The following is a 14,261-nucleotide window of genomic DNA, read 5'->3' on the forward strand; positions in this document are numbered from 1 at the left end:
CTTCTTCAAAGTTAATCCGATTATTCATTTACTTCGAAGAAGTGTTTCGCATGAAGTGACGAAACGTCGGAAATACAATTATTCTACTCATTGAGATATAACAAGAAAATATGTATTTATTATTAACTTTCTATTCAATACTCAATTTATTTGAAACTGTCAAGTTCAACCTTGGCATTGATACCTATATACCCTAATATGCAACACTCTAACATTATAAAGATAGAAAAATCACCAGAAGTACAGATTACGATCCTTCAAGATCATCTAAATTTCTTGTCATGAATACTAATTGTTCAGGATTATCCAATTTACTGATGAATGACTTTTGATATTAGATTTAACAAGCTGTTTCTATGAGGTAGGAAAATAGGACATTTCATTGATCTGGTCATTAGTTGCTTCTTTTTTTAAAAAAAAAAAACAACAAACAAAACAACCTTTCAAGGTTTTCATTATATTTAAAATGATAAAAGTAACAAACTGAATGACATAATTAAGTAGTATATGACAAAACAAAATGTTACTATGATATGAAAGAAATTAAGGTCAAGAATAATTAGTTAAGATGGAGTTGTTATGATTGAAATGTATATAACATATATGTCAGTTTATTAGATATATGACTCTTTTGAGCATATGTTTTTGAGTACTCTAATGATTTATTTCTCATTACAATCAAAAAAAAAAGAAAAAGATTTTCCAGGATATAGTATGATGAAGAATCCTGGTGGGCGGCCTATGCTCCTGCACGGAAAGTAACAGGCGTAATTAAGTGAAGTATAATTAAGAAAAGCTTTATCAAAAGATAGAATGATGATGATGATGATGATGATGATGATGATAACAGTGTGATAATTAAATTCATTTGGTATTGTTTGTTTGAATCTTCCCATCGATGTGTTAGGACTGCAACTGGTCAGTCTCTAATTGGCATATGTGCATACTGTGAGTATTGTGTATTACGAAGATTCAAACAAACAATACTAAATGAATTTAAACTTCACCCCCATTGCACAAGCAAGTGGCTATCAGGACTCAGTGGCCGAGTGGATAACGCGATGGTGTTTGAAGCGAAAGGTACTGGGTTCGAATCCAAAAGTGAACATCAACTCTGAGATGCAGGTACATCCATCTGACGAGTCCCGAATAGAACGAAATGAGCATTCTGGATTCCACTGCTAGCTACTATCTATCTTTGCTTACCATGAGTGTGATAATTGTTGGAACTTATGATATACAGAGATTATTAATACAAACGGATCACGACTAATCTTCTTATGAATGTTTACTAGTTACTAAAAAAAGCTAACAAAATTCAAATGTCTCCTATCTAATTAAAATAGTGACTTTTCTACATTGAAACAGTTATAGTATCGGTTGCTATGTTAAGCCCATATACCTTATTCTAAGTTCTGGACAAACCAATTCACCTATCCATCATGAATTATGTTTTCACTTATTAATCCTGACCATTTTTATATGAGTGTAGGTGTGTGTACACTTCTTATCCTATTTATCACATGTCTGAAACTTATTTTTATGACTATAAATATTGATTAACGCTTGATTAAAGTGAGTTGGCTTATCTGCGATCTCCAATGTGCGTCATTAGTCAATAAAACTGTAGTTATCAGAAGGGGTTTTATGGAGATTTAGTATTTTCATAGTTGAAAGCGTGAGTCATTTGAAGCTAAACCACCAGGGAAAACCTGGAAGCACTGGACGGTTGTTTTGTCCTATCGGTTAAGTGCTCTGGCGTGAGACTGGTAGGTCCTGGGTTCGAATCTCGCGAGGCGAGGTTGTGGATGCGCACTGCTGAGGAGTCTCACAATAGGACGAAACGGCCGTCGAGTGCTTCCAGATTTTCCCTGGTGGTCTAGCTTCAATTGACTCACGCTTTCAACTATGAAAAAACTGTAGTTGCCGCTTCTCTTTGCCTTCTGATTTTATGCACCGTTAAGATTTGTATTGTAACGGTTATCGAGGTGAACGATTAGCGAAGCACGGCACTACACAGTCATTAGAATGAGTTAAAATTTCCTAAGAAAAATATATTGATACAAACATCTTGAACACTAATTATAAATTCAGTTTATATGTGGACATTATTACGATACTTTGTATCAGCATTATAAAGAAAACAGGCAAGAAAATGGTTAGTCATTCATCGGCAACATAAAGTTAGAACAAACATATGCTTTAGACTTAGTTGCTATACCATTGTAAACACGACGAGATCAAATTAACAAGGTAACTAGTTAAGCAGATCGAAATGATGTAGTAGTAATGAAAATAGCACACAGAGAGAGACAGAATATGGTTTAAAACGGCAGAATGGAAAGGTATAACAATACTGAAATTCAAAATCGAGATAAAGGGTCAATACATCTACCCCGACCAATTTTGGGATAAAAGATAAGATGGTTAACCTTTGTTAATGACCAATAATCACATTTTAAGACAACTACACATAATTGTTTTCGGCGAGACTATAATTTATGGACGTTCAAGGATTTTAAAAACCGTAATGCATAAGGTAGAGGAAGTCATCCATATGGCTCCATAATAGTTGGTCTCTGGAGCCATGATAAGGGCACAAAAACACTCTCAGCCTCGACCACATAGCTTCAATATTGTTTGTGTGTACTCCGGTTGTGTAAGTTTATCAGTTTTATTATGGATATGTCCCTACAATACTCATACCACTGAACAGCCGAAGCTTCAGTAACATCTGCGATTTTTGCAACCAATGTTACTGGTGCTTTTATTATACAGTTCGCGGCAATTATTATAATATGCCTTATTCTCAATCTGGATCGAGCGATAAAGGTTCCTATTCTAGCAAACGTCTTCCTTCAACATATATTGCATCGAAGGACAACATCACGGTAGTCTGCACAACGTCTACAAGTCACTTAATTACCACAATCACGAATACAGGAACTTTTTAGTAGTCTCATTTGTTGTAGCCGCTTAATTGTTTAGTCTTCTCTAAAATTCTCTGTAAACCGGTCGTACATGAGCACCAGGCACTGAAGTTGGCGCTGTGACCTTGAAATCCCTCAAACGCTTCTGATTGGCTCATTCCATAAATTATAGTCTCACCTTATTCTCCTAATTATTTTTTTCTGTACAATAGCATTAACTTTCATTTTGTGTATTTTGTGTGCTAAATATCATTTGCAAAATTATTGAACGTCACTTCAATATTTTAATGTTGGTTGCTATATCAGCCTACATAGTTTATTCTAGCTTCCAGTAAGACCAATTTATTCATCCTACTTGAGTTACATTTTGATTTTATTAATTATTCGCTTATCAATCTTGACTGTCTTTATATGAGCGTATGTATGTATGCACTTCTTATAACATTTGTCACATCTGTCCGACTTTAAATATCTATTAACACTTGATTGAATAGAGTTGGTTCACACACCTCCATCGTGCGTCATTTCTCTTCACTTTCTTCACTTCACTTTCTTTGCTTTGTTACTCTGATCCTCTGTTTAGATCAACAATTGTATGAAATAAACATATTCAAAATCCATTCTTGTATTTGACTTATTTAATTCTATTATTCACAAACACGAGTTAAGCCGATAATTATATATCCGAGGATAATCAGGATGTATATTTTGACAACAATCATTTATAAGATCCAATTGAAATCAATTGGATCTCAGGTCACAAAAAATAAAAAAAATGGAGACACAACAAAAATAGGTCAAAATAAAATGAGTTTGAAAACAATATTCAATCTCAACATACATATATATCGAAGACAAAAAAATTAATATGAATTTGCTCGGTTTTCATGGTTTGAATAATTTTTTCTGGTTAGCGGTTTTTCTAGCGAGTTGGTTTTCTACGGGATGGGGTCGCTAACCCCATGCCCAACCCTCCTCCTTTACCCGGGCTTGGGACCGGCAGTAGCCCCCAAAGGAGCTACAGGCGGATTTGCTCTAATACAATCTATTTAGAACCAATTCATCCAATATAACCAACAATCAATAAGGATTATTTCATAAATTATAACAGAATAATCTACAGTTGAAAATATAGTTCACAGTATTAGTCAGTAATGTGATAGAATAAATTTAAACCTCAGCTTGACCCCATATGTGACCTGTTTACACATTTTGTTCCTATGCAATAACTTCAATGTAGGCAGTGACTAAGTGTTATATTTTCTCTTCTGGTTATTCTATGAGTTCAATGACTTACTTACTTACACCTGTTACTCCCAATGAAGCATAGGCCGCCGACCAGCATTCTCCAACACACTCTGTCCTGGGCCTTCCTTTCTAGTTCTATCCAATTTTTGTTCATTCTTCTCATGTCTGTCTCCATTTCTCGGCCTAATGTGTTCTTCGGTCTTCCTCTTCTCCTTTGGCCTTCGGGATCCCGTATAAGAGCTTGCTTTGTGATACAGTTGGGTGACTTCCTCAATGTGTGTCCTATCCACTTCTTCCTGATTTCTTCCTTCACTGGATGGAATCTGATTTGTTCTTTCCCATAGTAGAATGTTGCTGATAATGTCTGTCCAACATATCCGAAGTATCTTGTGTAGACAACTGTTAATAAACACTTGTATCTTCTGGATGATGACTTTCTTAGTTCTCCAGATTTCCGCCCCATAAAGTAGAACTATCTTGACATTTGTATTGAAAATTCTGATCTTGGTGTTGGTTGACAATTGTTTTGAGTTCCAGATGTTTTTCAGTTGTAAATATGTTGCTCTTGCTTTGCCGATCCGCGTCTTCACATCTGCATCAGATCCACTGTGTTCATCAATGATGTTGCCCAGATATATAAAGGTTTTCACATCCTCCAAAGCTTCTCGGTCAAGTGTAATTCGATTGGTGCATGTTGTATTGTATCGGAGAGTCTTGCTCTGGTCAAAAACGCTTACCAGAGTTCAATGACTATTCAAAACTACTTAATACATTTGGTAACATCAGCGATAAAGTACAATCCTGAATGTCATCAATAAGAAAATATATGCCTTCACAAAATACTTCATATCCATTGAACACGTTAGTGACTATTCAAACTTAATGGATTGGCCAATACTTCATTCATTTTATTTTATTTATTTAAACACATACATATTGGTACAAAAGGGCACCAGATACATATGCGCCACACGGATACATATGCGTACTCGCTTCGGCGGTACATATACTAAAATTGGAACGATGCAGAGGAGATTAGCATGGCCTCTGCGCAAGGATACTTCATTCAACTGAAACATGAACATTGAGATATACGTACATCTATCAACTGACTAGTCCCACTTATGACAAAACGCCGTATCCCCTTTTTAACCACAATCTAATTATCATAAATTTTGTCAAGTTATAAAAAGTGAATAACAAATATAATTAAAAAAAGAATTCTCACTTCTGATTCAGTATTATTTGCAATGCTTATATCTTCAGTTGTATTTTCGTTAGAATTTTCAATAAAATAATCGTTCGTTATTTGTTTGTCAGATTCTAAATTCTTCTCTTCTTGATGAGATGAGATTTCGTCGTCGGATGTCCGGAAGTCTTCTTCAGGTTTATTAGTATTTAACGATTCTTTACCAGAAACCTTTTCTTCAGTATCTATTTCTTTTGATTCTATTGGGGATTGTATCGAATCTGGATGACGATGATGATGTGATGAACTGGAGGTTTGATCAATAACTACGTCGTTTTCAGTCACAATATCATCATTTGAATCATCATTATTAATGAATATTCGTTTTATTTTTGTAGTACTATGAAAACGTTCTCGTTGAAGATGACCTCGATATCTAGATTGAATTATGATAGCTGCCTCGTGTTCAGTGTATTTCTGTGATTGTGATAATTGATTTGAAACTTTGTTTTCTTCAAACGATTGATTGTTCGGTGAAATTGTGTGGTTTGATAGAACACTTGTTTGGTCGATGTCTCTTACACTTTCAAGATTTACCTAAAATGCATTTTGAAAAATAAAATTTGTAAAATATGCTTCTTCTAAACACTGATAAGTATAGAATAATCATATTTCGAAAAAAGGATTAGAGATTTGAACACAATAATCCTTGTTGGTGAGTAGGTTTTTCCCTAAGATACCATGGCAAATTAGGGGACACTGGATAGCTGTTTCCTCTCGATCTTACCAGTGATGAAATTCAAAACCTATGACCTTAATAGTTATCATATCACCTTTAAACTATGTGACTTGTTGTCTGCAATTTTTTTATAAAAATATCCTTTCTCTGTGGAATTTGAATCCACCGATTGACAATAGGTTGACTAAGTGAATATTCTAGAAAATAAATCACAAGTGTATTCAGACAGAATTCTAGAAACGGAAGACCAAAGGTCAAGTTAAAAAAGGATATTTCCACATTCCAAGATACTCATATATTAAGAAAAGTTGACTTTTTGGGTAAGTCAACTATTCCTGCCTTTTACTGTTTCCAATTGTATCTACTAGGTTACATATCCGTTCCAAAGCCTAGACATCGGAAAGACAGAAAAAAGGGTTATCTCAAGGATCTCAGAGCGCTTTGCAAGAAAGTTGGACTTCCACAGTGTTACAAACTGCAAGGAATAATATACGTCAATAGACCTCCTATCCTTATTACTGAAGACTAAAAAGACAGCACACTCCCAGCAGTTCAATAATTTACCAATTTGCTTGATAATTAATATAACACTGAATTTTCAAAGTTATCATTAAGAAAATGAATTCTAGTCTATTGAGCTTTCTCAAAGCCATCACTCAAAAAAACTTAAAACAAATTTGTAAATCGAATAAAACGTTTAGTTTTGTTTTCCCAGGATGACAGTTTAAGTAATTGTTTGCCTAGCATATTTCTCAATGCTTTTAGTTGTGGATTCGTTCTACTTCATCTGGTCGGGCGGTCTATGCTCCGTTGGGAGTAACAGGCATAAGTAAGTAAGTAAGTAAGATATTCATAACCTTGATCAACATTTGTTGCCTTAATCCAGACGATTTGAATACGTGTTTATAAAATAAATGGATATTTTGGCTAGAATCTCCATGATAGAATGTCCTATTCACAAACGCATCATTAGTTATTATCAACGTAGAGCCTGATACGGATGTGGGTTAGCCCAAGTTCTCATACCACATTAGTACGACGAGATCAAATCAATAGAATAAATGGTAAAAGAGTTCGAAATAATGTAGTAACAATGACAATAAGAAAGAATAAGAGTTAAGACAATAGCTTCGTCCCATTCAAAACTCATCAGCTAGTTAGAGTTCAAAAGATTACAAATAAAGTATCAGTATAGAAAATTGTTTCAACCAATCTAATAAGCGATATATTGTTTAGAAATTAAGTGCAGTCTTGTCTTAAGCGAATAGAAATTTTCAATTTTCCAAGCAACAGTTTATATATAATCTGCATACGTCTATAAAATGCTCACAGACACTTAAAACTATGTAAACCTATCAAACCCTTTAATTGACTTACTTAACAGTCAGACAGGGTGATTGCTATCAGTATCGATTTGACCGTGTGTTTCCACATCTTTCATGCTTGGATAAACATGTATGATTGGTCATATCTCACAATATGTGAGGACAATAAACCTTTTATCAGTGTACAACAACAGTATGTTATCTAGCATTTTCGAGCATTTTTCTATTTGTTCATGTTGCATCTAAGGCGGTACCTTTCAATATGGGGTTTCAATTCAATCATTTAAAACAATCTACAAATGTATTTTGTGAACAGGCTCTTGTAGCCTATTCCAACTTACGGGATGAAAGAAAGAAAATAAAGGGAAATTTTTTGAGCTTGAAATGAAATCTTCAATGGAATGTATGCTGTTATATGCAATGTTCACTCACTAAATGAACGGAAAAACACTAGATATTCTACAAATATTGAATATTGAGGTGCAAATGTCCTACCAATTCACGAACACATATCTTATCCTGTCACCGGTCATGCATATACTCCTCTTACCTACCTAAATTTTAGTTGTTTAAAATATGTATAATGACTGATTTCTATACCTTTATATCTGTGTTTATTAACTAACTCGTTAACTAATTCATCAACTTATCTCTCTCGTCGTGTAACTGTTAAATCGTTCCGTTTATGCTGTACTTAACTAAACTATAGTCAACACTTCATATTGTCTTTTGAAAAATATATTATCATTGGAAATCATTATAATAGCAGTTATCATAGTGATTAATATTATAAAATATAGAAAATATCCCATAGATATATACAAAGTTTTAAACGGATTCTCTGACCTTTTCTTGAATCTATAATAAGAAATTATTCAATTGATATTTATGTGAGTAAATTGGTTTCAATAAATATTATAGTTGAAGTCATCGGTCAATGGAAGCTAGACCATCATGAAAAACCTGGAATCACTGGACGGCCATTTCGTCCTATTGTGGGACTCCTCGGCAGTGAGCATCCATGATCCCACCTCACGAGATTCGAACCCAGGACCTACCAGTCTCGCGCGCGAGCGCTTAACCTCTAGACCACTGAGCCGGCTGGCATCCAACAATATTAATGTCTAACTTCAACCAATCCACGAAATTGAGCAACCGTCCACAAGTGTCTTCAGTGAGTTACTATCTCACAATAGACCCGATTGAACTCCACTGGTCACTGCTTCTCACTAGAACTAGCTTCAATTGACTTATGATTTCAACTATAAAATTACTAAAATCTTCACAAAACCCCCTTCAATAAATATCCTTTATATACTTATAGTTTTAACATAGTTATATTCATTTGATAGTCAAAAGGGATGATAAATGTTAGTTATTTCAATGTGTATATTCACTTGATAGAATGATTTAAATTTATAATGTTTTAGATAATAATGTTTTCTTAGAAACAAAATAAATTAATCATGGATGGATAGGGGGTAGCAGTGGAATGAATCCAGGACGCACATTTCGTCCTATTTGGGATTATATTATATTATTATACTATGAAATAAAGATATAAGGCTTTTGATTTGAAATTATTCAATATAGAGAGTAATAGATTGATTTTAAGCAATCAGCTAATAATCACTAAGTAATAGATTCTATATTCCTTTTAATTACTTCAATTTGACTAAATGGATTATCATAATTGATAAATGATTTGGGAGTTGGGGATATCAAACTGTATTTGATAAATACATTGTATAGGCTTATATAGAACAAATATGTCATACGAAATATATGTTGAAAGTGAGTATTGGATTTAAGCGCTGTATTAACAACAAAATAGTTTAAATTAATCAAGTTTCATCATGACAATGTAGAGCTGTTTAAAAGAACACTATAAAGCAGCTGCCTTACACTAGTTCGAGACTGATTATGTATGCACATCACTAAAGAGGTTTAAGCAAGGATGAAATAGTTGCTTATCATTCCCTAGTTACCATTAATTCTCCAACTGGTATTGTTTTGTAGCAAAACTTATATTTAAACTATGAAAATATCTCTATACAAATATATATAAATATTATGGCTTAACCTTGAATCTTTAGTTTGATAAATCATCTTATGCTGTTTGTTTAACAATTTCATTTTTTCTCCTCAATTCATAGTATGTTTGCCGATGACATAGTTCTATTTGGTGAAGACGCTGACAAAGTGTAGAGTCTTCTGACCACTATAAGTAACAATGCAGGCATGTTCGGGATGCGATTCTCCCCCTCGAAGTGCAAAATGTTACTTCAGGATTGGGTTGCATCAGCACCTGAGCTAATGATAAGGAGTGAAGTAGTTGAGCGTGTAGACCACTTCACTTATCTTGGGCGTCTCATCAGCCCTTATGGTCTGGTGTGTGACGAAATCTCAGCACGGATACAGAAGGGTCGACTAGCTTTCGCCAACTTGCGTCATTTATGACGTAGGCGAGATATCCGTCTAGCAACAAAAGGACGGGTTTACTGTGCACCAGTTCGTTCCGTCCTACTTTATGGCAGTGAAACATGGCCGGTAAGAGTAGAGGACATTCGTAGGCTACTAGTATTCGATCATAGATGTCTTCGAAGCATTGCTCGTATATCCTGGGACCACTGAGTAAGCAATGCAGCTGTTAGGAAACGGGTACTAGGTAAGGATGGCAAATCGATTAATGAAGTAGTGAAACTTCATTAGTTGAGATGGCTGGGACACGTTACGAATGCCCACTGGATTATACTCCTTCACTAACATCTTCAAACCCTAATCTTTCACATAATACTTATACTCTTACTACTCCTACCACTATGGGATTTGAATCGACAACTGCATCTCTGTGCTAATGTGGTATGGTAACTCGAACTGATGTACGTACGTACGAAGTTCTATGTTGTGACTGACTGAGTATGTTTACCCAATGTTTTCTGCTATAATTGATACTATTATAACTTCTAACTGTATGTCATTTAGCTTAACAATGTCATCTCGCAGTGTTAATGTGCTTCGTATGATAACTTGAACTGATGCATTTATGTTCCAGCTTTTACATTGCTTATGATTGATAAATATAGATTATTATGAATAACAAATACGTAAATTTATACATATTCGACTAATTAACTTTAAGTTACTTCATATACCAAGGCAACAAGGAATTACTACTAATAAAAATGAATTGCCATGGCAACCAAATCCTTTTGAAGTAAATTCTAGTTAATTGAATATATAGATAAATAATATATTTTTGTATATATATATATATATTAATCTATTTTAGTATATCAATAGAGTTTTATTATTTTTTAATTTAGACAGATTGTACACACCCAAAATTTTGAAAAAAAGAGGCTTACTCTACTCTTTTTTTGATTATTTTGTTCAAAGTAATAATTATTGAAAATTGAAATGAGAAAAATTTTTAAAAAAAATTATTTATTTATGAACTATCATTAAAAATGAAGAAAGAAAGCAGCTATACACCTTCTGGTGATATGAAGATAGCTTTTACTTACTTACGCTTGTTACTCCCAATGGAGCATAGGCCGCCGACCAGCTTTCTCCAACCCAATCTGTCCTGGGCCTTCTTTTCTAGTTCTATCCATCTTTTGTTCATTCTTCTCATGTCTGTCTCTATTTCTCAGCGTAATGTGTTCTTTGATCTTCCTCTTTTCTTTTGACCTCGACGATTCCATGTGAGGGCTTGTCTTGTGACGCAATTGGATGATTTCCCCAAAGTGTGTCCTATCCACTTCCAGCAATTCTTCCTCCATTGAAATCTGGTTTGTTCTCTCCCACAGCAGGTTGTTGCTGATAGTGTCTGGCCATCGGATCCGAAGTATCTTGTGTAGACAACTGTTAATAAACACCTGTAACTTCTGGATAATGGCTTTCGTAGTTCCCCACGTCTCCGCCCCATACAGTAGAACTGTCTTGACATTTGTATTGAAAATTCTCACTTTGGTGTTGGTTGACAATTGATTTGAGTTCCAGATGTTTTTCAGTTGTAAATATGCTGCTCTTGCTTTACCGATCCGCGTCTTCACATCTGCATCTGACCCATCGTGGTAAAGGATTACTCAAAGAACTTAATAGATACATTCAGTATATCTTAACTAGGCTAATGATATATCTTTTACTCGGAAGATTGTTACTAACTTCTTATACACTTTTTATATCTTTAGACTGCCATTATACTTGAACTGAACGGGAGAAGGTAAGAACTAAGTAAGAACAGAAGATTTACTACAAAATCAATTTATGCACAAAAAAATAACTAGTTTATGAGGTTATAGATGGTAATGACCCCCTAGAAGTTTCTGGAAGTACGCTAACTCAAGTGACAAAATAAATAATTGTCCCAAGCCAAAAAATGTGACAAAATCTCTCAAGTTTCTAGATGTTTCTAGTTGATGCTGAATAGATGAAACACTGTCAACCTTTTCTGAGCATCTAAAGACTTTATACACCAATTTTTTAGGAGCTCCTAACAGTGACATATTATACCTCTTACTTACTTCCTAGTATTTTGGTTATTAATTTCATTATGAGCACTTAATTTATTCAACTAAAGGATATTACATAATTGTGACGAGATGGTGGTTGGAGGTAGTCAACAGGAAACCCTGGACCTAGGTTTCATGCTACTTGGCACTTGTCAGCAAGGTGTACTCGTAATCTTGAGGGAAGTCATGCTTCCTGAGGGATTTGACCCCATGTCACCCAGCTTCACAATCAGAGACGTTACGACTGAGCTATCGAGGCCTCGACTGACCCTCTGTAGGACTGAGATGTATTTACAATTGATTGATCACTGAATGGTGATCAATGCCACGTATATCAGCTGGGTAACACGGGATCGAATCCCTCAGGAAGCATCAGTTCCCCCAAGAATACGGTTACACCTTGCTGACAAGTGCCAAGTAGCACGAAACCTAGGTCCAGGGTTTCCTGTTGACTACCTCCAACCACCATCTCATCTCAACATAGTGCACGCAATGTTGAGCCACCTAGACTAGTTGCCACATTGCAACATGACATTGATCACTAGCCAGTGATCAATCAATTGTAAACTACACAATTGTTTTTAGTCACACTGGTAATTCGTAAATTCAAAGCTATTCGCAGTCGATAAAAAAAGATAGAATAAGAAATTCACCTTATTCTGTTAATAATATTCTTTTGTTCAACATCCCAAAAATGGGGATAATTTGTATTAAATGACTTAAGATATTATTAAAAGATACTAAAACCATATTTTTCACTATTAAAATAGACCAACAGGTTCTGGGTTCGAATCCTGCGAGCGGGATAATGGATGTGCACTGCTGAGTCCCACACTATGACAAAACAGTCATCCACTACTTTCAGGTTTTCCATAATGGTCTAACTTCAATTAACTCATGAATTCAACTATTAAAATTACTATATAATATATCCACAAAACCCCCCCTTTCTGATTATAAAAAAAATTAAGGCTACAATTGTTTACTCAAATTTTGGCATAGCCTTTGGCAGTTACGCAAAAAAAAACTTTTTCTGATAGAGGAGAAATAGGATAAAAGTTTTTTAATTGAGTTAAAAATGATGATTATTATTTTCTTTTATCACTAATCATGATCATCACCATCATCATTTAAATGACTCAAATTAATTAAATTTATTTTTTTTAATTTTTTTTTTTACTATTTTAATTTCATCACACCTAATTAATTAATTTTAAAATAAATAAAAAATAATAATAATAAACAATTGTCAGAAGGGGTTTTTGGTGGAGAATTTAGTATTTTCATAGTTGCAAGCATGAGTCAATTGAAGCTAGATCACCAGGGAAATCATATGCTCATTAGTGACTGACTTCGAGAGGTAAATTCAGGAGTTCTTGTGAGAAGCAGTGACCAGTGGAGTTCAAACCAGGTCTGTTATGTGATAGGAACTCACTGAAGACAATTGGTGAACGGTTGCTCAACTTCGTGGATCAGTTGAAGTCAGACATAAACACCGTTGGATGCCGGCCGGCTCAGTGTTCTATCAGTTAAGTACTCTGGTGCGAGACTGGTAAGTCCTGGGTTCGAATCTTGCGAGGCGAGGTCGTGAATGAGCACTGCTGAAGAGTCCTACAATAGGACGAAACGGCCGTCCAGTGCTTCCAGATTTTGCATGGTGGTCTAGCTCCAATTGACTCACGCTTTCAACAATAATAAACAATTGTAAATTGTGAATAATAATAATTGTTTTATAAGCAAAGATGGATAGTAGCTAGCAATGGAATCCAGGACGTGCGTTTCGTCCTATTTGGGACTCGTCACCAGTCACAAACATCAATGGGGAGATTCAAGTAAACAATATGAAGTGAATTTATCCACAGCTGTTTTATTAGTTCTTCTCTCTTATATGAATGACCTATTCCAAACACTTCCCATGAATGATTGCATTATGATCCTTAAATATTTCGTTCTTATATCAATCAAGCATGCACGATTGTAGAAAATACTAATAGTTGTGTTTATTATCCTTATTATTATTATTGTTATATCCTAGAGAATACTTAAGTATGGGTAACTTCCGGGACCTATTAATGGACTATTATTCTATGTATATTCTTATTGTTTAACTATTAAGTAAATAGATTGTATATATCTATATTCATCTTATTATAAGCTTCATTTTGACCTATGAATTATTATTATTATACGAATTACTGTTCCTAAACTATGCTCAGTTTATTGATCACTGTCTCCCATACTCACAGCCACATTTGGCTTGATCTTGTACAAATATTATTTTCTATTTTATGGTGTGATGTGGTCTGTCTGTCT

General features: G+C 34.6%; 1 protein-coding gene across 1 annotated transcript in view; it reads right to left on the bottom strand.

Annotated features, from left to right (window-relative positions):
• Positions 1-311: 311 nt before the first annotated feature.
• Smp_155280 (Sp17 protein, putative) overlaps positions 312-14,261 on the bottom strand; it is a gene marked incomplete at both ends in the record, with an annotated part of 30,491 nt that continues 16,541 nt past the window's right edge. The window contains 2 exons of the mRNA XM_018791889.1: positions 312-404; positions 5,407-5,964. Of these exons, the coding sequence (XP_018644994.1) occupies positions 312-404; positions 5,407-5,964 (651 nt within the window). The remainder of the gene's footprint in view (positions 405-5,406; positions 5,965-14,261) is intronic.

The sequence above is a fragment of the Schistosoma mansoni genome (genome assembly GCF_000237925.1).
Source record: "Schistosoma mansoni, WGS project CABG00000000 data, chromosome 1 unplaced supercontig 0034, strain Puerto Rico, whole genome shotgun sequence".
Lineage (NCBI taxonomy): Eukaryota > Metazoa > Platyhelminthes > Trematoda > Strigeidida > Schistosomatidae > Schistosoma > Schistosoma mansoni.